General features: G+C 41.2%; 1 protein-coding gene across 4 annotated transcripts in view; it reads left to right on the top strand.

Annotated features, from left to right (window-relative positions):
* B3GLCT (beta 3-glucosyltransferase) overlaps window positions 1–10,911 on the top strand; it is a 70,806-nt gene extending 59,895 nt beyond the window's left edge. For all 4 annotated transcript variants that reach the window (XM_083498922.1, XM_083498921.1, XM_083498919.1 and 1 more), the window contains 3 exons: window positions 1,376–1,495; window positions 3,198–3,342; window positions 8,444–10,911. In XM_083498922.1, coding sequence (XP_083355048.1) covers window positions 1,376–1,495; window positions 3,198–3,342; window positions 8,444–8,605 — 427 coding nt within the window. In that variant the 3' untranslated portion in view covers window positions 8,606–10,911. The remainder of the gene's footprint in view (window positions 1–1,375; window positions 1,496–3,197; window positions 3,343–8,443) is intronic.
* The last annotated feature ends 8,551 nt before the right edge of the window (window positions 10,912–19,462 follow it).

Below are 19,462 nucleotides of genomic sequence, written 5' to 3'. Positions count from 1 at the left end.
CTGCGACATTAGTTACCCTTCTGAGCCAGTGTGGTGTAGTGGTTAAGAGCGGTAGTCTCGTAATCTGGGGAACCGGGTTCACGTCTCCGCTCCTCCACATGCAGCTGCTGGGTGACCTTGGGCTAGTCACTTTTCTCTGAAGTCTCTCATCCCCACTCACCTCACAGAGTGTTTGTTGTGGGGGAGGAAGGGAAAGGAGAATGTTAGCCGCTTTGAGACTCCTTAGGGTAGTGATAAAGCGGGATATCAAATCCAAACTACTACTACTACTCCTCCTCCTCCTCTTCTTCTTCTTCTTCTTCTTCTTCTTCTTCTTCTTCTTCTTCTTCTTCTTCTCAGTTTGGCATCATCTGCAAAGTTGATGAACATCCCCTCAATTCCTTCATCCAAGTCATTTGTAAAGACATGGGAAGAACAACTGGTCCAGGACAGAACCCTGCAGCACCCCACCTTTTCTGAAATTTGTTTTCCTTGTAACATTTTTATGTTCCCCCATTCAGTTGGATAAAAGAGCTTATACTGTAGCACACGTTCCCAGTGCCTTTAGTGATACCAAAGTCATTTGCATGTTTGAATAATTTACCTTAAAACACATGTTCATAGACAATAGATTTCAAGATGATGGACTATTTCTCAGCCTAGCTTGGGGCCCCAACACGATACAAGCTTTGATGATGTTCTGGTACAATGTACCTTTCACTAACGCAGTGTATTTAGGAAGGTCTCAGAGCTGGTTCAACAGCTCTGTGGGGGAGTGGTAGCTGAGTCTGGCACTAGCATCACCATTCCAGTTGCTGTGGAAGCACCATCTGGAAGCTCCCTAATTTTCCAGCACAACAGCTCATAGGATTTGGATGGTGAGATCTAGTTATACATTTTGAGACAAGAAATACCACTTTCAAAACGTAAAATACAATAGTTCTCTGAACCTGCTTAATTTTGTTTGAGGTTGCTCTGAAATATAAATGCATTAAAATGATATACACTGACATGAAAGATTTTTTATGAAGATCTATTTGTCTTTTGAACTCCGAAATCATTCCTGCTTGCCATCCTTAGGGAATAGTCTGGGGGAAACTATGGCTATTTATTATGAAGTAAAGACACTGTGTGTCAGACAAACTTAAATATTCCTTTTAAAGTAATATTTCATTAAATATATAGATCTGACTTTGAAGCAAAGCCAAGAGGATTTTTTATATTATTATTGGGGGGGGGGGGCGGAGAAACAACTTCTTAAAATAATCAGAAGACATTCGTTTCAGTCTTCAATGTCAACAATTAATCTGCACGTTTTGTTTAGGCTGACAGCTTAAGAGCTTTGGAACTGCTTAAAGGAATTAAGTGTATTTGAATATGCTGCTTCATCTTTTAGCATTTCTAGGCTCCAGAAATTTCTCAGCTGCTACAACCCAACCGAGCCAGTGATTATTGGAGAACGCTATGGTTATGGATTGGGGTCAGGAGGCTATAGTTATATCACTGGTGGAGGAGGGTAAGTTGTTTAAACAGAATTGGGACATATTTATTTATTTTACAAAAACATTTCTGTACCGCTGTATCATAAAAAATATATCACAGTCACTTGCAACAACATAAAACCAAGCTATAAAATCATAGAAAGTTAAAGCAAGTTAGAAGCAAAAAGAAATGAAAAACAAACACTGATAGACCACTGTGTGTGATGTACTCTTAATTGCCTGCGTGGGTCTGGCAGAAGAGAAAAGTTTTTGGCAGGCATTTCACTACCTTTGCTTTTTAATGTTTTATAAATGATTAAGGGTGAGCCGTGAGGTAGCCAAGCTTGTTGATGAGACCACATTGTTCAAGGTGATTAAAAGAAAAAAGGGGTTGTGATGAGCTCCCAAAGGATCCCTCGCAACTGGACAAATGGGTAGTAAAATGGTAAATGCAATTCAGTGTGTGCAAATGTAAAGTGATGCGCATTAGGGCAAAATGAAATGATCATTTCACAGTGAATGGGAGCAGGGAATAAGTTCCATGCACAGGAGAGGCAGGTAAAATCATGTATTGAGGTGGCTGCCGCACCTGTTCACTCAAGACTGCTGATGCAATGCTGCATTCTTCTGCTGGGAAAGAAAGTTCTTTGCATCTGCAGCCCTCTCTCATCTCAGGCAAGGTGTTTCAGGGGGCTTTGTTTCCAACAAGAGGAGGCATCCGCAGTGGAATACCCAGCCAAATGACTGCAGCATAGCAGCATTAGAGTCTCTGCTATGCTCAGGAGGCATGTACGTTAACAACTTTCTACACATTCACAGTGCGTTGAGCCTCTTTTTGATGCACAGTTGTCTTGGCTGTCACCCTGCTAAGAAAAATCAGTTGCGGGAGAAATGCTGTTCTTATCATCTTATGAAATAACTTACAGCGTCAAAAGGAGTGACTATAAGACTCCAATCATCTTAAAGCACATGGTTAGTGGCTTGGGTAAATATTTTCACAAGCAACTGGATACCCTTCTTAACTTTCTCAGGTTGTGATGAGTCTAGCTTTTCAGAACTGAAATAGGCATATGACCAAGCATTCTGTTTGGTATTGACATTACTTTTAAGCACAGAGGTGAGATAGGAATATGTTTCTAATATCAAAGGAGCCACTGACTGTAATATATAGTTACAACTGATACCATGAGCTGGTTCACGTGTAATGCTAAGCCAAACCATAGTTTAGGGTTAATGTGAGGTTTCGGAAAGAGCAGATTGCAGTGGTTGCTATCCTCCCCTGCCTCTCCTACTACTGCATTGCTGTGTACTAAGCCATAAACTGTAAACTCAAGTTGTCTGGAGAAAGACAAACCATTAGCCCAGGTTTGGATGACGTCCTAAGCCAAACCATTGCTTAGCTCGTAGCAGCAACGTGACCAGAGGAGGAACAAAGCAGGTGAGATCTCTGTAGGATCACACACACTCACCTGTTAACTAAAAACCATGGTTTAACTTACCATTTCATGTGAACCAGCTCTAGATCACTAGTGATATTCACCATATAAAGGAGTGTCCACAACCAATCTTCATTCATTCCTATGAGTATCATGACCCAAGTCCTAATTTTACCAAACACCTTTTGTGCTAGTAGAGTATTTGTATTTGGTGCTGTCATTTTGTATTTGCCGTAATCATTCGCACCTTTTTGCAGTGATATAACAGTTAAAACTTTTCTTGTTAACTTTGTCATTTAAGGATGGTTTTCAGCAGAGCAGCAATCCAAAGATTATTTGCTAGTAAATGCCGGTGTTACAGCAATGATGCCCCTGATGATATGGTGATTGGAATGTGTTTCAGTGGTTTAGGAATTCCAGTAACACACAGCCCTCTCTTCCATCAGGTGAGTCTAATTTATTAATTTTTTATTACTCATAGGTCCCAGGGCAGATAGCAGCATTAAAGCATAATATTAAAAATGGTTTATGGTAATAAAAATAAGATGGGTTCTAAAAACATAAACCTCAAGTTCTGCAAGCCAGGGTAAAGAGAAGTTTGTAATTTGGGGGCAAGATCCAACATCACACCAGTTGATGTGGCAGAACTTCCCCTTGCTCTCTGGACTCCTGCAACCCACCCACCCCTTCCCATCTCCTCTGGAGCTAATGGAGGGTGGAAGCCCCATTCCCATAAGCAGAGTTTGTTGTGCAAGCCAGCTGACACTTAGATTTCACCCTTAAACTGCTTCTGTAACAGAAACACAATTTCGGGGGGGGGGGCAGCGGGAATATTTATTAGATTCTGAAATTGGAAATAATATTAGGAAAATCTTGCTGCGCCTACATAGTGTCTCCTCTTGTCAGAGAACCTGGGATACACGGACAATTGCAAACTGAAAAGGTGTGCTGACCCTCTGGAAGTGGTATAAATAAATGATAAAGGCTTCAGTCTTACGCACACATACCCACTGAAAAAATGGAACTTTTGAGTATTGTGTTCTAAGGAGTAGAAACTCAAAAACGAACAAACAAAACCTGCTTGATTTTTTTATTATTTTTTTTGCTAGAGAACAGATGTAAAACCTTTCAGAATAACAGGGGAGGAAGGAAATGTTAGCTGAACAGGCCATTAATATTGCAGTGCTTAAAAGTGTACCACATTTCTAAAAATAGGTATATCACCACATCTTACTTGGTTCTTACTTTGTTCTGGCAGAAGATATATAAAAAACAGTGTCTTGCCTTACTCACTTTATAACCTATAATTAAAAACCTATCAAAGAATTGTAGAGTTGGAAGGGATTCTGAGGGTCATCTAGTCCAACCCCTGCAAAGGAAGGAGAGTCTGCCAACTTGTGAAGGAGTCTGTTCCACTGTCAACAGCTCTTATACCAGAGGGTTCTCTCACAGCTATTCTCTTGTTTCATAGAATGCTGCTATCATAACACTCCACAGCTTTTATATTTAGCTCTTATGGTTAATGAGAATGAATTTGTTAACGATGAATTTGTACTACGGTTTAGCTTTTTAGGCAAGGTTTGTTTTGTTTAGTTTCTGCTACGTATAGCTACGTATTTAGTTTTCTCACACAAAACATGCTTTATTGGTTTGTCAAACCTATTTATTTCCCAAAATGCAATGCATGTTTCTATCTGTATTTTAATACACTATGTAAATACTTGTTTTGAGTACATATACCTAGAACCTGATTGTAAATGCAATATGAAAACAGTAACAAGTGTGACCAGGTAAAGTTGAAATGTGATTTAAATAACAAAGTATGTTTCAGTGTTGTTGGGATTAATTTCATAGGCTAACGCAGACTTTCTAGCTTCCAATAGAGCCTGTGCATAAGCCTTCTACATCCTTGTTCACATTAAACAACCATCTTCCTTCTGAAGGATGGCTTTAGCCTCTCTTTAACAGACTCTGTTAGAAGGACCAAGGACAATTTCATTTGAGATTTGTATGTCCTTCTGGAAGATGTGGATTACAGGGAATTAATATACATCCTCAGATCTCAGATGAGGTCAGCATATAGTTTATCTAATGGAATTTTCTCTTTGAACATGGAACCAACAGTTTAAGATAGGAAACTCAAGTCATGATTGGTCCTTTGTTCTGGGGCATTCGTCGCTATTATCCCCACTGACTGGTTAATACAATAATGAGGTAGGCAGAACCTGACATACTAGGTGATTTATTGCAGCCAGAGGAATTCTGTCTCCCTTGAGCCCAGAAGTCACCCAGTTTTTCTCAACAGAATTGCAGTTTAGCCTTTGTTTCCAGAGGGGGAGCTGAAAGGGGTATCTCTTGCAGCAAAACAACAACATGTATCGTGACATCTTAAAAACACTGAATTGGCTTAGCGTGTCATCCGAGTGGTTTGTTTTGCTCCAGGCAAGTTTTACAACTCATGACTTTGTTTTCAGCAGTGCACCAGCAGCAGCAGCCAGACCAGCAGAGAAACAAAGCAGTTGTGATCTCCTCTCTGGGACCTTGCATACTTGTCTGTTCACTCTAAATTATACTTTGGCTTAGCATTTTGCGCGGACCAGCTCTATCACTAGTAATATTGACTATGTGAGGGACTGTCCACAACTAGTCTTTTTTCAATTTCCGCTAGCATTGTGATGCATGTTTCACCCAGTGCAGTGTTATCTACTCTGACGGGCAACAGATTTCTAGGGCCCCAAGCAGAGGGCCCCTTCCTCTTACCTGGTTCATAAAGATATATAGGCCACAGACTGAGCCTAGGACCTTTTGCATGTAAAATAGGCATCTAACTCCTGGACTATGGTCTGTCCCCTCATTGTCCCCTGTCCAAACCATAAACTTTAGAGATTTAAACAAACAGCATGGAATTAGGCATAAAACCAAATTAGTGTTAATCGCTAGCTAAAATTCAAGTTTGCATTTGCCATTGATGCTAATACTTCCTATAAGATTTTGTCCAGGAATCTAGTTATACAGTGGTACCTCTGGTTACGTACTTAATTCGTTCCGGAGGTCTGTTCTTAACCTGAAACTGTTCTTAACCTGAAGCACCACTTTAGCTAATGGGGACTCCTGCTACCGCCGCACAATTTCTGTTCTCATCCTGAAGCAAACCTGAGGTACTATTTCTGGGTTAGCGGAGTCTGTAACCTGAAGCGTATGTAACCCGAGGTACCACTGTATTCTTATTTCAATCTCAACAACATAGCTGAAGCAATGAAGCAGAAAACAGACTTTCTCTAGGTATCTTCTCTATTGCAACAACAACAGCAATCCATGTCAGGGCCTTGTGGAATAATAGCCCATTCATTTTTATGCAATCCGGGTTGCTTTTCTTTCCTGGGGTTCAATTACATATTTAAATTTCAATTCCATAAGAACATGAAAACAAGAGTTGAAGGGGAGACATCTCTTTAGAATAAGCTGCCCTTTTAAAATAACTGCCTGATTACAATGCTGAAGTGTTGCTGAGGTATAATTAATTATTTTGTCATCTAAAATCCCTTTTATTTCCTTCACTAGATTTACAGAGGCAAATTTAAATATTTAATGGCAACCAGTGTGTGTAAATTTGTTTGCTTTGGCATGAATACTTCACTAATGTGCACTGTTGCATTATGAGACAGTGAAAAGTAGATCCTGTTGGGATGCTGAAAAGGCTTCCATGAACAAATTACTTTTAATTGTCTCATTCTGTTGGCCTGATCCTCAATAGTCTTTGCAGATTAGCAAGAGCCCCAGATGCTTGATTTGTATTATGGTAATAATGTCACCTATTGATCATTCAGCACCATGATTGTGTTGGCAATCAGATTCTGGTCCTGGAACAAAAGTGGAATTTGATTTCATTTCAGGAAGTTCAAGCAAGGATGGAAGGCTTCAATGATTTCAATGCAAACTTGAATAATGTGGAATACAATAAATGCTAATTTATTAATTACATCCAAAAAAAAGTATATACCATCCTTCAGCAGAGCTTTCAGGGTGGCTTACAGAAACAAGATAAAATGCATAAATAACAACTGGTTAAAATAAAATGTTATATAATATAAACCCTGGGAGAATTTTTTTTTAATTGCCTAGCACTGAAGTGATTACAATGGTGGTATCATGCAAACTTACCCCAAGAGAGAATTCCACAAACGGGGTAGAACTCATTGCAAAGGCTCTTAGTCTTACCTTGGATGGTGGAAGTCCTGGGAGGAGGACCTCCAATGGTGACCTTGGTACTTGGGTAGTTTAGTAAGGGAGTAGGGGTTCCTTACTGAGTCCTGAACCATATAGGGCTTTAAAGGTGAAGACTTGCGCTCACAAACTGGAAGCTTTAGTTACAGGTAGGTAGCCGTGTTGGTCTGTCATAATCAAAACAAAATAAAAATATTCCTTCCAATATTACCTTAGAGACCAACTAAGTTTGTTATTGGTATGAGCTGAAGGGTGCATGCACATGAAAGCTCATACCAAGAACAAACTTAGTTGGTCTCTAAGGTGCTACTGGAAGGAATTTTTAAACTGGAAGCTTGTGAAGTTCTTTCAGTACTTCCAAAATATGCTCCCACCAACTGACTCCAGTGAAAAGCCTGGCTAATTACACAGTGGCATTTAATAAATATATTGCATGGGAACTCCAACCCTGTGTTGCCAGGCTCTCCTGGCTGCTTAGAAATCTTGGGAACTGTGACGTTTAATAACAATGATTCTTGCCTCATTAGGTTTTTATGTAGTTAGAAATGCTCCACAGGTTTTTCTGTAGCTAACGTTATGGTCACATGATTCAACCCAAAAATCTATGGAGGAGTCTACTAAAAATGTGTCTAATCTCCCCCTACACAAGATAAGAGAAGTGTGGATATCTATTTTTCAGAGGAATATTTTTGGATCATTACTTCATCAGTTTTTGCTTGGGTTTGATGTGTTTCTTTTATCTAGTTGACATCTTCCCTTGTTTATCTTGACTAGAGTAGGCATTTATCTTAATTGCACCCTTCATTTTCATTATACTATACTCTCAACTCTAAACCAGATCTCTCTCTCAGTGCAAAATATGCAATATGTAACAATAAAACAACTTGCATCTGTTTCTCTTTCCTTCAGATCATAACCTATCAACAAAATGGTTTTATAGTTAATGGAGTATATGTGAATGAAGTGGTTATGGTTCTGAAAATCTCTGTATGTATTGAGCTAGGTATATCCAAGTTGTTTAACATACATACAGGAAGAAACAGTGTGGCAGTTTTATTAGCTGTATGTGGACATTCAGATCCTGTCTGTTGGAAACATGCCAGACCAATTCCACTTGATGTGTTGGATCCACATTGGCATCCAGTCTTAGATGCATAAAGCCCAATGTTCACACATACTCTGTATATGCAACCCCTACCATGCATATGGTCCAATTGTCTTCCCTGGGCTTGACCTTACTGCATAAACACATTTTTATGTGTGATTCTAGTAAAAGCTTTCATGCCACATGAAACTCATTGACTCTCTTTCCACCTTTTTTAGGCTCGGCCAATGGATTACCCAAAGGACTATCTTTCCCACCAAGTTCCAATATCATTTCACAAACACTGGAACGTCGATCCGGTGAAAGTATACTTCACATGGTTGGCACCAGAACAGAAAGATTTTCAGGATGGACGTAAACACGTCAGGGAGGACTTATAATCTTTAATATATATATATTATATAATATATAAATATTGCTGTAGGTTTAATATTAGAGCACCGCCTGAATTTTGTTGTTGTATTTATAATGATTTGTTGCCCACATTGTACTGAACACTTAGGGTATGATCCGGTCCTGCTTTTGGCACACTTTCCTGTTTTCTCCCTCTGGTGTACTAGTGGCATGCATCACATAACTAGGGAAGGCTGGGCAGGGGCGTGGGGAAGGCACACAGACCCCTCTTCCCTTGCAGTGCTTCAGCATTCCTTTGTGTATGTACCAATGGTGAGAGAGGGAAAACAGATATATATTGAGCCCTATGGGACTCCTCCACACACAGGCACACACTAATACTGCGTCCTTCCTTAAATATCCCCGTCCAGAATGAATTAAAATACATATCACATGCTCACATATTCATACATAAACTCAGTAAATCTACACACACATATGTGTTTGTTGGGCTGCAGGTCTTTTACTGTTAAATAACATTTACTTTTCGAATTTTGTACACATCCATAATATGTCAAATGCTAAGTTTTTTAAAAAAATATTTTTTTAAAAAAATTCAGTGATCAGCCCCCTGTCCTCCTTGGTTCTATCTCCCCACCCTGGCTGTTATCAGCATATTAGGGGTCTGGTGATAAAGTATGTGGAACTCCTTTGAGGGCTTATTCACACTTAACCTTTCCCCCTATTCTCTCCAGGCATAGCTCCGGGCTTTACAGCGTGTTCTCTCTCTCTCTCTCTCTCTCTCTCTCTCTCTCTCTCTCTCTGCCTCAGAACCTTCCCCGCAAAAACCCGCTCTTTAAAGCTGAAGCGTAACAAACTGCTATTTGGAGTTTCCATGGATTGCCATTTGCTCTAGACATGGAGCTTTAAAGTGCTGGCCATGCCTGGGAAGTGCAGAGGAATCCTGAGTTGCAAAGGGTTTTGTGGATCTTTTTTTCTGTTGGTATGTAAACAGAAGGGAGGTTGGAATTAGTCTGACTATCAGACGAGAGAATTTCTGTATTTTCATTACCTTCTCTGTCTGTATGAACATGCACTGTTCAAAACACACAATTTATAGATCATTAAAATGCAAAGGCTTGGTGTTACTAAACTGGCCACAAGGTGTCACTACTTAGACTCCAAAAACCTGGTTACACTTCCGTTAACAAATGTATCTCAATGAATCTTGGAAACTTACCGCTGTGATACTTACCTTCCTTTGTACGCACAAGACTGAACTCTAGTTTACATCCATAACTGAATGTCATCTACCACTTCCTTTTATTGAAGGGATACTATATGTGTAATTGTGACATGCTGAAAGCAGCTTTTTTAATTCAGTTTTGCATAGAGTAAGGCCAAGCCAAAAGCAAGGCGGGTGGGACGAGTAATTGTGAAAAAACTTCACCGCCACCCATGAAACACATAAATGTTTTCAGCAATTACTTATTGTAAAAATTACAAATGGGACAAAAATGCTGGCCAGTTCAGATTGGTAACAAGAAACATTGCACTCACTCTGGTTTTGCTTCATAATACCATAACGTGCCCTAATACGATCAACTACAAGATCTCTGAATAGCTGGGATTACCTCAGGATAAGAAACCACTGATTTTGTTTGTTTGTTCTTAAAGACCCTGAAGTTACAGATCATGGAAAGAAGCAGTTGTGAGTATGGGGTAGGAGTATTAAAAAGACAAACAAGGACTCCCTTTGTAAATCTTCCATACCTTCACTCACCAAAATGTTGTGGTTGGAAATTAATTGCAGTCCTCCTAGTAAAAATTTGTATAGTATCTATCATAATAGTCCTAACATTTATAACAAAACTCGTTTTGTTGAAGGCCACTTGAGGTTGCCTAACCTAATGTTGCTTGCTGTATTTTAACCAAACACAGGGTCTTAAAGCCATATTGTATAATTGTTTTAATATATGTTTAAACATGGTTAGCACAGCACTTCATTCTGTCTCAAAGCAAAGCAGTTTCTTACCATTGGCAAAAATGGGACAGGATTTTTTTCTGTCAGGAATTACTGAAGCAGTATGCGCATGCCCGTGAATGTAGCTTGGGTATTTTTAAGCGTGTGAACGGTGAGCACATTCGAGATGGACAAGTGCTTGAATTGGAGGAACCAGCATCTTAAATGCTTTCTCTTTCTTCCCTCTCTCAGTGCCTTAAACTATAGATATTTCTACTGATAATCAGATCTTCTATGTTTTTGAACTGTATGGGGTATATTGTTATTTATGTTGTTTCAAACTGTGTAAACCTAAAATGGAATAAAACACAACTGTTTAAAAACCTGGAATGTATTATACTAGGACTTTTTGCTTGGTCAACAGAGTCATGAACCAATAACCCCTATCAGTTTTTATGTTTAAATAAGTAGGGGAAGCATATGAGAAAACGCTGCACGATGAATTTGTGTGGCCTGATCCTTTGCTTGTTTACTCAATGTGAATGCCACTGGATCTGAAGAGACTCACTTCCAGTTATGTGCGCTTATGATTGCAGACCTAATAGAGTCTGGAAGGTTGGTGTCCCTGAACAATTTGGATTGAAAGCCTTTGCAGTGAAGTGGAACACCTTTGCCTCCTAAGTCATAATGGAAAAGAATAGATAGGTGATTGCAAGAATGAAAACTGTCATGTATCCATAAAAACCATTTCCCAGTGAAGATTCAAAACTTCAACCATCTTGTTGCATTTTTGGCATATGTCCGTCAGAGCAGTTCAAGTAGCCTTGAACTGGCTACTCCAGCTGGCAGGGTCTCCAGGGTATCAGACAGAGGTCTTTGCCAGCTCTGCTACATTCAGTATTTTAAACTGAGATATCGGGAATAGAACATGGGACCTTCTGCATGCAAAGAATTTGTTGTACCATTCATAGTGACAAAGATTCACAAGGCAAGTGATTACACTTCTTAAGTTTGGGGGGAGCATTCTGTGGTTGAAAGGTTTAAAAAAACATTTTTCATTACAAAGCAGAAGTCAGTTGTTTATTAGGAGTGTCTTTTGATGCTGCATTTTCATTGCCTGTACTATGAATCACATACTATTTTTTCAAGGCAAAGTCTTGGAGGTACATTGCCTGTGATTGTGGGGAAGCAGAGTGAGATTTACAGAGAAGAATTGGTGAGCAGCAAAATTGTTCTGACATCACTCGTGCACACAGTGGGGCATGTGGCCATGTAGTACAGACACCCTATAGCATGTGCACACAGCTGCTGCAGAACATTTGAGGGGGCCTGGCCCCTCCATTGAAATTTTTTGGGGTGTGTTCCCCAACCCCCCACTTGGCATACCTGGCTGGTGCAACTTAGGAATCAGCTTATGCCAAGCTAGACCACAGGTCCATTTAACTCAGTCTTGTATACACAGACAGGCAGCAACTCTTCAGGGTTTCAGGCAGGACTGTCTCCCAGCCCTACCCAGAGATGTCAGGGAGTGAACCTGGGACCTTCTGCATTCAAAGCAGATACTTCATAAAATGTGGGAAGGGTCAGAAAAGTGTCAACCCTCATCACCAGCAATTGTCAAGAGGGACAGCTTCAGACCTTCACTGTAACATACCGTATTGGCCTGAATATTAGCCTCACTCCCCCTCCCCCCAATTCTGACCATGAAAAGTTAAAGTGCGGCTTAAATTCGCGACCTTACAAAAATCGTCTTATATGATATCCCTGCTGAAACAGACACACAGTAAAATGGAACGGGTGTGAGTGCCTGCAGAATTTTAAGGGAGCAGCTTCTATTTGGGTGCGGCTTATATTTGGGCCAATACGGTATACTGCATTTAATAATTAATTCTACTTCCTGTGAAAATGGGGAACAGATTATTATTCCGCTTCCCTTCACATTCAAATGACCCCGAGTCGACCTAGTTAGAAGTTAGACTGGTGTGTGCTTGCTCTGCTGTATGGAAATGGCAACCAGAAAATGTAATCGGGAGCAAACATTTAATGAGATATTAGATGAAGCACCTGAGATTATACATTTGTGATTATAATGTGAGCTCTCTCCTTAGCTTGCTATGTGCTGTCTTAAAATATTATTCTGGATGTCATGCAGTTTTACCAGAGCTCTGTCCAAATATTGCTACAAGTTAATATGTTGTTAATGCAGCTAGATTCATGGATTAAAATGGAGGCATACAGAATACCTACGTAATGTTTGCCGATTACTTTTTTTTAGTCATTTTAGGACAACCTTCTCCCACGTGAACCTGTCCAGATATTAGCAGGGGGAGAGCTACGGTAATCTATGGTCCTCTGCTATTGCTGAACGCCAACTCCCACCAGCCCAAGCCAGTATGGCCAATGATCAGAGACAATGGAAGCTGTATTTCAACAACATCTGAATAGCGACAGATAGCAACCCCTGTATAAAAATAATCCTCAGCTCTGGGATGCTCCCCACATCCCAAGAGACGCTCACCTGGCTCTGAGTCCCACCTCTCTTTTCTTCAGTGCTGGGTGAAGCCTTTTTGTTTTCTCAGTGTTTTAGCTTTTCAGATTGTATTAGTACCTTTTAACTGTTCTGTTTTTCAGTTATATGATTTTAATTATTGGCTGCTTCAAGAGTGGGATAGGAAATCTTTAAACATAGGCAGCATGGTTAGCATCTCAGACTAGGGAGACCCAGGTTGAGGAGCAAAATGTAATTTTAAACTACTATTAGATCTACCACATTTGTGTTTAAAAATTAAAATGTGTGGGCAAAGGACCCGTTTTAAGCACAATATAAGCAGATAAGATGCTACAGTACAGAGAAGATTAATTTTGATGCATAACCCCCTTAGGTGCTAATTTACATGGCGAATATTGCCAAGCCAAGACCTTTTGCTGTCACCACGAAGCAGAGCAAACCTGTGCTTACCTGAGAGCTGGAAATTAAAAAACAAAACCCAAATGTGACACGACAATTTAATGAAGAGCAGCATATTTTCTCCATACCTGCGATCAGAGAGTATTATTTCAGAAAATGACATTTACATCTTCCGGCTTATTGCAGTTTGAGAAATGCCTCCCTCAGAAGATTCCTGTAGGGCATAATATTGTGATTATGCGAACAGCTGTATGAAAACAACCTCCAGTAATTAAACTGCTGCTTTTAAGACACTGTATTCAGCTTGGACAGTTTAATTATGCCCACCGTAATTCCAATAGTGCACTAACTTTCTTTCAATGTGCCCGTATTGTGGGCAGCGATCCTCACAACTTCAGTGGCGTTTATTTCAGTGATATGTTATTGGCTTCCATCAGTAGCCAAATCTCTTGTTTTCTCTGGACAATGGGCAGTATCCAACTAAAGAGAACTGCTAGTGCAAGGATTTCTGCTCCTGCAATACAACTTCCCCTCCCTCTCCCCACACCCTCCCCAAATCTGCTCCAGAGGGTTGGGCAGGAAAGCCCAGAAAAGATTTATAGGAGCACATGGAGAGAGGAGGGGTAGGAGAAGTTTCTATGAGCAGCTAAAAGTTCTTGCGCTAGTGGATCTAGTCAATTGGATCCAGTCCAATGTTTTGGTCATTACAATCAAACGCCATCAAAGTGACATCAGGACATTGGATCTAATGTTCCCATGAGTTGAGCTTCACACGGGAAACTCACTTGAGACATTGGGGGGGGGATTTACTGCCTCCTACTTCTCCCCCTAGAAAACTTGCTCTGCCGACTTGGAGAACAGTGTGGATGGTTATATTAGGGGGTTCTAGAGGGGACATCACCTTGCCAACAAAGCAGAGAAATCACCTTGCCAACAAAGGTCCATATAGTTAAAGCTAGTAGTGATGTATTTTCCCAGTAGTGATGTATGGAAGTGAGAGCTGGACCATAAAGAAGGCTGATTGCCGAATAATTGATGCTTTTGAATTATGGTGCTGGAGGAGACTCTTGAGAGTCCCCATGACTGCAAGAAAATCAAACCTATCCATTCTTAAGGAAATCGGCCCTGAGTGCTCACTGGATCCTGAAGCTGAGACTCCAATACTTTGGCCACCTCATGAGAAGAGAAGACTCCCTGGAAAAAACCCTGGTGTTGGGAAAGATGGAGGGCCCAAGGAGAAGAGGACAACAGAGGACGAGATGGTTGGAGCTACGAACGTGAGTTTGACCAAACTGCGGGAGGCAGTGGAAGACAGGAGTGCCTGGCGTGCTCTGGTCCATGGGGTCACGAAGAGTCGGACACGACTAAACGACTAAACAACAACAGAGGGGAGTGGGTAAAAATCACCTTGCCGCCACTTCCACTATTGAGAACTTCTTCCGGATTAGAGTCCCTTTCACCATTTGTGTAAGTGCAACTCCATTAAAAAATAATTAGCACTGCAAAAAGTATTGAAACTGTGTATCAAAAGCATGAATAGCAAAGCGTCTAAAAGTATGCTATTTTGAAATGTCGATACTCAAGGTGGGCCTGGTTTAACATTTTGGAGTATGACACAGAAGAAGGAATATGCAACCACTACAGTTACTAGGTCCCCAAGGACCACTGGCCATGGTTGGGACTGATGGAAGTTACAGTTCAGCTACCTTGAGTGTGGTGACCTGCCATAGAGTGCAAATATAAATACAGTCGTACTTTGGTTGTCAAATGCCCTGGAATTCGGACATTTTGGCTCCCGAATGCCGCAAACCCAGAAATGATTGTTCCGGTTTGTGAACGTTCTTTTGGAACCCGAACATCCGATGGGGCTTCTGGGACTTCTGATTGGCTGCAGGAGCTTCCTGCAGCCAATCAGAAGCCATGAGTTGGTTTTCAAACGTATTGGAAGTCAAACGGACTTCCGAAACGGATTCCGTTTGACTTCCAAGGTACAACCGTAAAGGACCGCAGGCCACAAGAGGTCCATAGAACAGAGTAATAATTTGTACAATTTATTCAGCAATTCATCCAAACTATTTTTTTTGTGTCCCTTACATTCCTGTTTAAATTGGTATAGAGTTATTGTCCTAGTGCTTATGTAAATGCTAATAGCCTACTTCATTTTGTATAAACTCATTCCAAATGTTATCGTATTTATGCATACAAAGTTGGCACCTGAAAGCAGCCCGTTCATAAATTGCCAGTCATGTCATATTGTCAGTCCATTAATTGGAGGGTATTATATCTTTATTTTCCCAATTCCTCCCAATTCATCCAAACTATTTGACAATTTCATTAGGCCTGGGAGCTGTTCAGAAGCACATGGGGATGTGGGGATAGCAGAGAGAGATCAACATGTATCCCTTAATGGCTGTCAACACATACTTTTTTAAAATTGAAATTGTGGATTCCGTTCTGGCCATCTGCAAGGCAGCGTAAAAAAACAACAGCCATATAGTAGCATGAAAACACACCAAAATAACTTCCCTGAAACCTGGAGCGTATCAGCATCAGCAACAGAAACAGAAGAATCTGGATAAAGCTCAAGTGAAAACGAGAGAAGAAAAACTACAGCAGCAGAATATAAAATGCAACGGAGTACAGAGGCTTTGAAACATCCAAAGGCAACTCGTGCAAGGAGGCAGCCTTGGATTTCTGCCCGTTTGCCACCCACACAGCAGCGGCTCCTCCAACCCTCTGGAACAACACAGCAGAGAAACGGGGGTGGGGTGGGGGGGGGTTAAGAAGGAAGTCGAGGAGATGCCATTTTATGAATGGTCCCACTTGAGGTTCTTAGGCAGAATTAGCCATATCTAATTCCACTTGATTACAATGGAACACAAGCTTCCCTAAGAGCACACTGGAATGCAACACAAAACTGTAATCAACAAAATGAAGTGATCTCATTAAGTAAAAGATACGCAATTTGGCCTAATTTTTCCCTTCACAGAACTAGGTTGACCTGGCTGCATAATTTGACATATTTACAAACCAACTGCAACTCCCTTAGATTTAGTTGAACATTCCCACCCCCGGTAGCATCCTGCATGTAAAGCTCAAACTACTTTAAATTACTAAATATCTGGTCTAGCTTATTTCATGTGTGTACAAGAGAGGTTTTCATTCTTACGCTGGGTTCTGCCCACATACATTCTCTAAGCAAAGCCAACGATGACATTCATGTTGCAATATAAACAGATGAATATTCAGGTAATTCTAATATCAAGTGTGAAAGTCAAACTCCTGCCAACACATGCAACAGGACAATTGTCTCTGTAATTATTATCCTGCTGTTGATTTGCTGCTTGGGCATTTGACGGGCTTCCAGAACACTTCTGGGGTCTTGCAATTTCACGAAAATAAGCAAAGAAAATGTGCCATTGGAAATGAAATGGATCAAAACAGACAGTGCTGTTTTTAATTGGGTTTTTGGATCAGGTCTTATTAGCAGCTACTCAAAATGAGGACTTGTCTGCGCTGGGTGAGGACATGAATCAAATTCAGAGGGCATGAGGTATTTCTGTGGCAATCGGGAGGGCAGAAATGTACATTTCTGACACAACCTTGTGTCTTCAATGACTGGTCGCTGCTTCTTGGTACGCTGGATCAAAGGGGAGGCTCAGTTGCCACAATTTGCCTGTTTTGTTTATTTAATAAATGTATAAACCTCTGAATAATAATAATAATAATGTCTCTGAGCAATTTGCAAAATAAAAACCATAAAACCACAAAGCTAAAACACAAATAAATCAATATATAAAAATGTCACAATAAAAATCCAGACTCAAAATACTGAAACAAAATCATGAGCAATGTGATCAGAGATGATGAATATGTTTATGCAAACTTTATTTGCTTGTATTTATGCGAAGTCTGTCTGGAGCATGGAAGATCTTGTGTCATTTGCCAGTGCCAAGTAGAAGCAGTGTTGGAAAAGAACAAGGAACATCCTGAAAAATGACACTCTGGGACATTGTTTGAAAGACAGCACCCTGTTACAAGCTCTCTGTCTCAGAAGCTACAAGAGTTTCTGCCCGTGTTTACTGATGCACAGGCAAGAGAAGCCAACAGGGTATGGTAGCCCCTCCATGCTGGACAAAGGGAAAGACAGATGCCATGGCAATCATTGAGATCCCAGGCACAGGATTCACCCTGGAGTGAGTTAAGCCTCTGATCACCCTGCTGTGCAGAGAAATACTGACACGAGACCCAGAGACATGGAGAGAACAGTATTTAAAGGGCATGTGTCAGTGCACTCATTTATCTGGTGATAAACACAGATGAGGCATCAAGAAACACTAAGGACATGAATCCCTCAGGATTTTCACTTTTCTTTTTCAAAACAGGAAAGGCTGCCTCATGGGCTGGGATTGGAAGAATGAAGCCAGCCCACATTGAAGATTTGGGCTGGGCTCAGAGAAATTTTGGATTAGTGCAGAGTGCGGCCAGAAGAATGTGACTTCAGTGGGGGGGGGGGCGACTTAGTCCATCATTTGCTTGCTAGTTCCACAAACAAACAAACTACTACTACTACTACTACAACAGCTCCGCCCATCTGACTGGGTTTACCCAGCCATTCTGGGTGATTCCCAACAGAATATTAAAAACACGCTAAAACATCAAACATTAAAAACTTCCCTAAACAGGGCCAACTTCAGGTGTCTTCTAAAAGTCAGATAGTTGCTTATTTCCTTGACCTGATGGGAGGGCGTTCCACAGGGTGGGCGCCACTACCAAGAAGGCCCTCTGCCTGGTTCCCTGTAACTTGGCTTCTCGCAGTGAGGGAACCGCCAGAAGGCCCTCAGCGCTGGATCTCAGTGTCTAGGCTGAACTATGGGGGTGGAGACACTCCTTCAGGTATACTGGGCCGAGGCTGTTTAGGGCTTTAAAGGTCAGCACCAACACTGAATTGTGCTCAGAAACGTACTGGGAGCCAATGTAGGTCTTTCAGGACCAGTGTTGTTGTTGTTGTTGTTGTTGTTGTTGTTGTTAATACCCTGCCCATCTGGCTGAGTTTCCCCAGCCACTCTGGGTGGCTCCCAATCAAGTGTTAAAAACAGTACAGCATTAAATATTAAAACTTCCCTGAACAGGGCTGCCTTCAGATGTCTTTTAAAGATAGAATAGCTGCTTATTTCCTTCACATCTGAAGGGAGGGTGTTCCACAGGGTGGGCACCACTACCGAGAAGGCCCTCTGCCTGGTTCCCTGTAACTTCACTTCTCGCAATGAGGGAACCACCAGAAGGCCCTTGGCGCTGGATCTCAGTGTCCGGGCTAAACGATGGGAGTGGAGACGCTCCTTCAGGTATACTGGCCCAAGGCTGTTTAGGGCTTTAAAGGTCAGCACCAACACTTTGAATTGTGCTCGGAAACGTACTGGTCTCGGTGGCCACTCCCAGTCACCAGTCTAGCTGCTGTATTCTGGTTTAGTTGTAGTTTCTGGGTCACCTTCAAAGGTAGCCCCACCTAAAAGCTTTTCTCTCCCACCACCAAGTTCCAGATCTAGATTTAAAATGGATACCTGGGCCAGAAATTATTCCAGCAGGTGATGGGAAGTATCTAGAGAGCGGGAGAAGCTGGGTCATTGTGGGGGAAAGACTGGTCCCTTTGAGGTGTGCACAAATGCACCATGAAAATCAGAAGAGGGAGGGGAGTGGGGCACATACATTTGCAAATTTGGGGAGAGCCCCTCCCCAAGCCTTTCCACCAGTTGACAGCATGTCTGCCCAATACCCAGTGGCTGCTGGTGCATTCGAGCAAATAGGGTCGTGCCCCTCCAACCTCAGCAAACCCCAACCAGTTCCCTGCGGAAAGGAATATTTTCTTTGTGTATTAATAACACAGCATACAAATGCACTATAATAGGGAATGCCACTTTGAGGGGAAAAATATGTAATTAGACAAACTGCACTTAAAAATGCATATATGCGGTGAAAATTGAACCAAAATGCCTATGAATTTTCATGAGGATTGAAAAGAAATTGCAAACTGAT

The sequence above is a fragment of the Podarcis liolepis genome, assembly GCF_965112155.1.
Source record: "Podarcis liolepis genome assembly, chromosome: 4".
Classification (NCBI taxonomy): domain Eukaryota; kingdom Metazoa; phylum Chordata; class Lepidosauria; order Squamata; family Lacertidae; genus Podarcis; species Podarcis liolepis.
The sequence above is the reverse complement of the archived record's forward strand: the minus strand, read 5'-3'. Positions and strand labels throughout refer to the sequence as shown.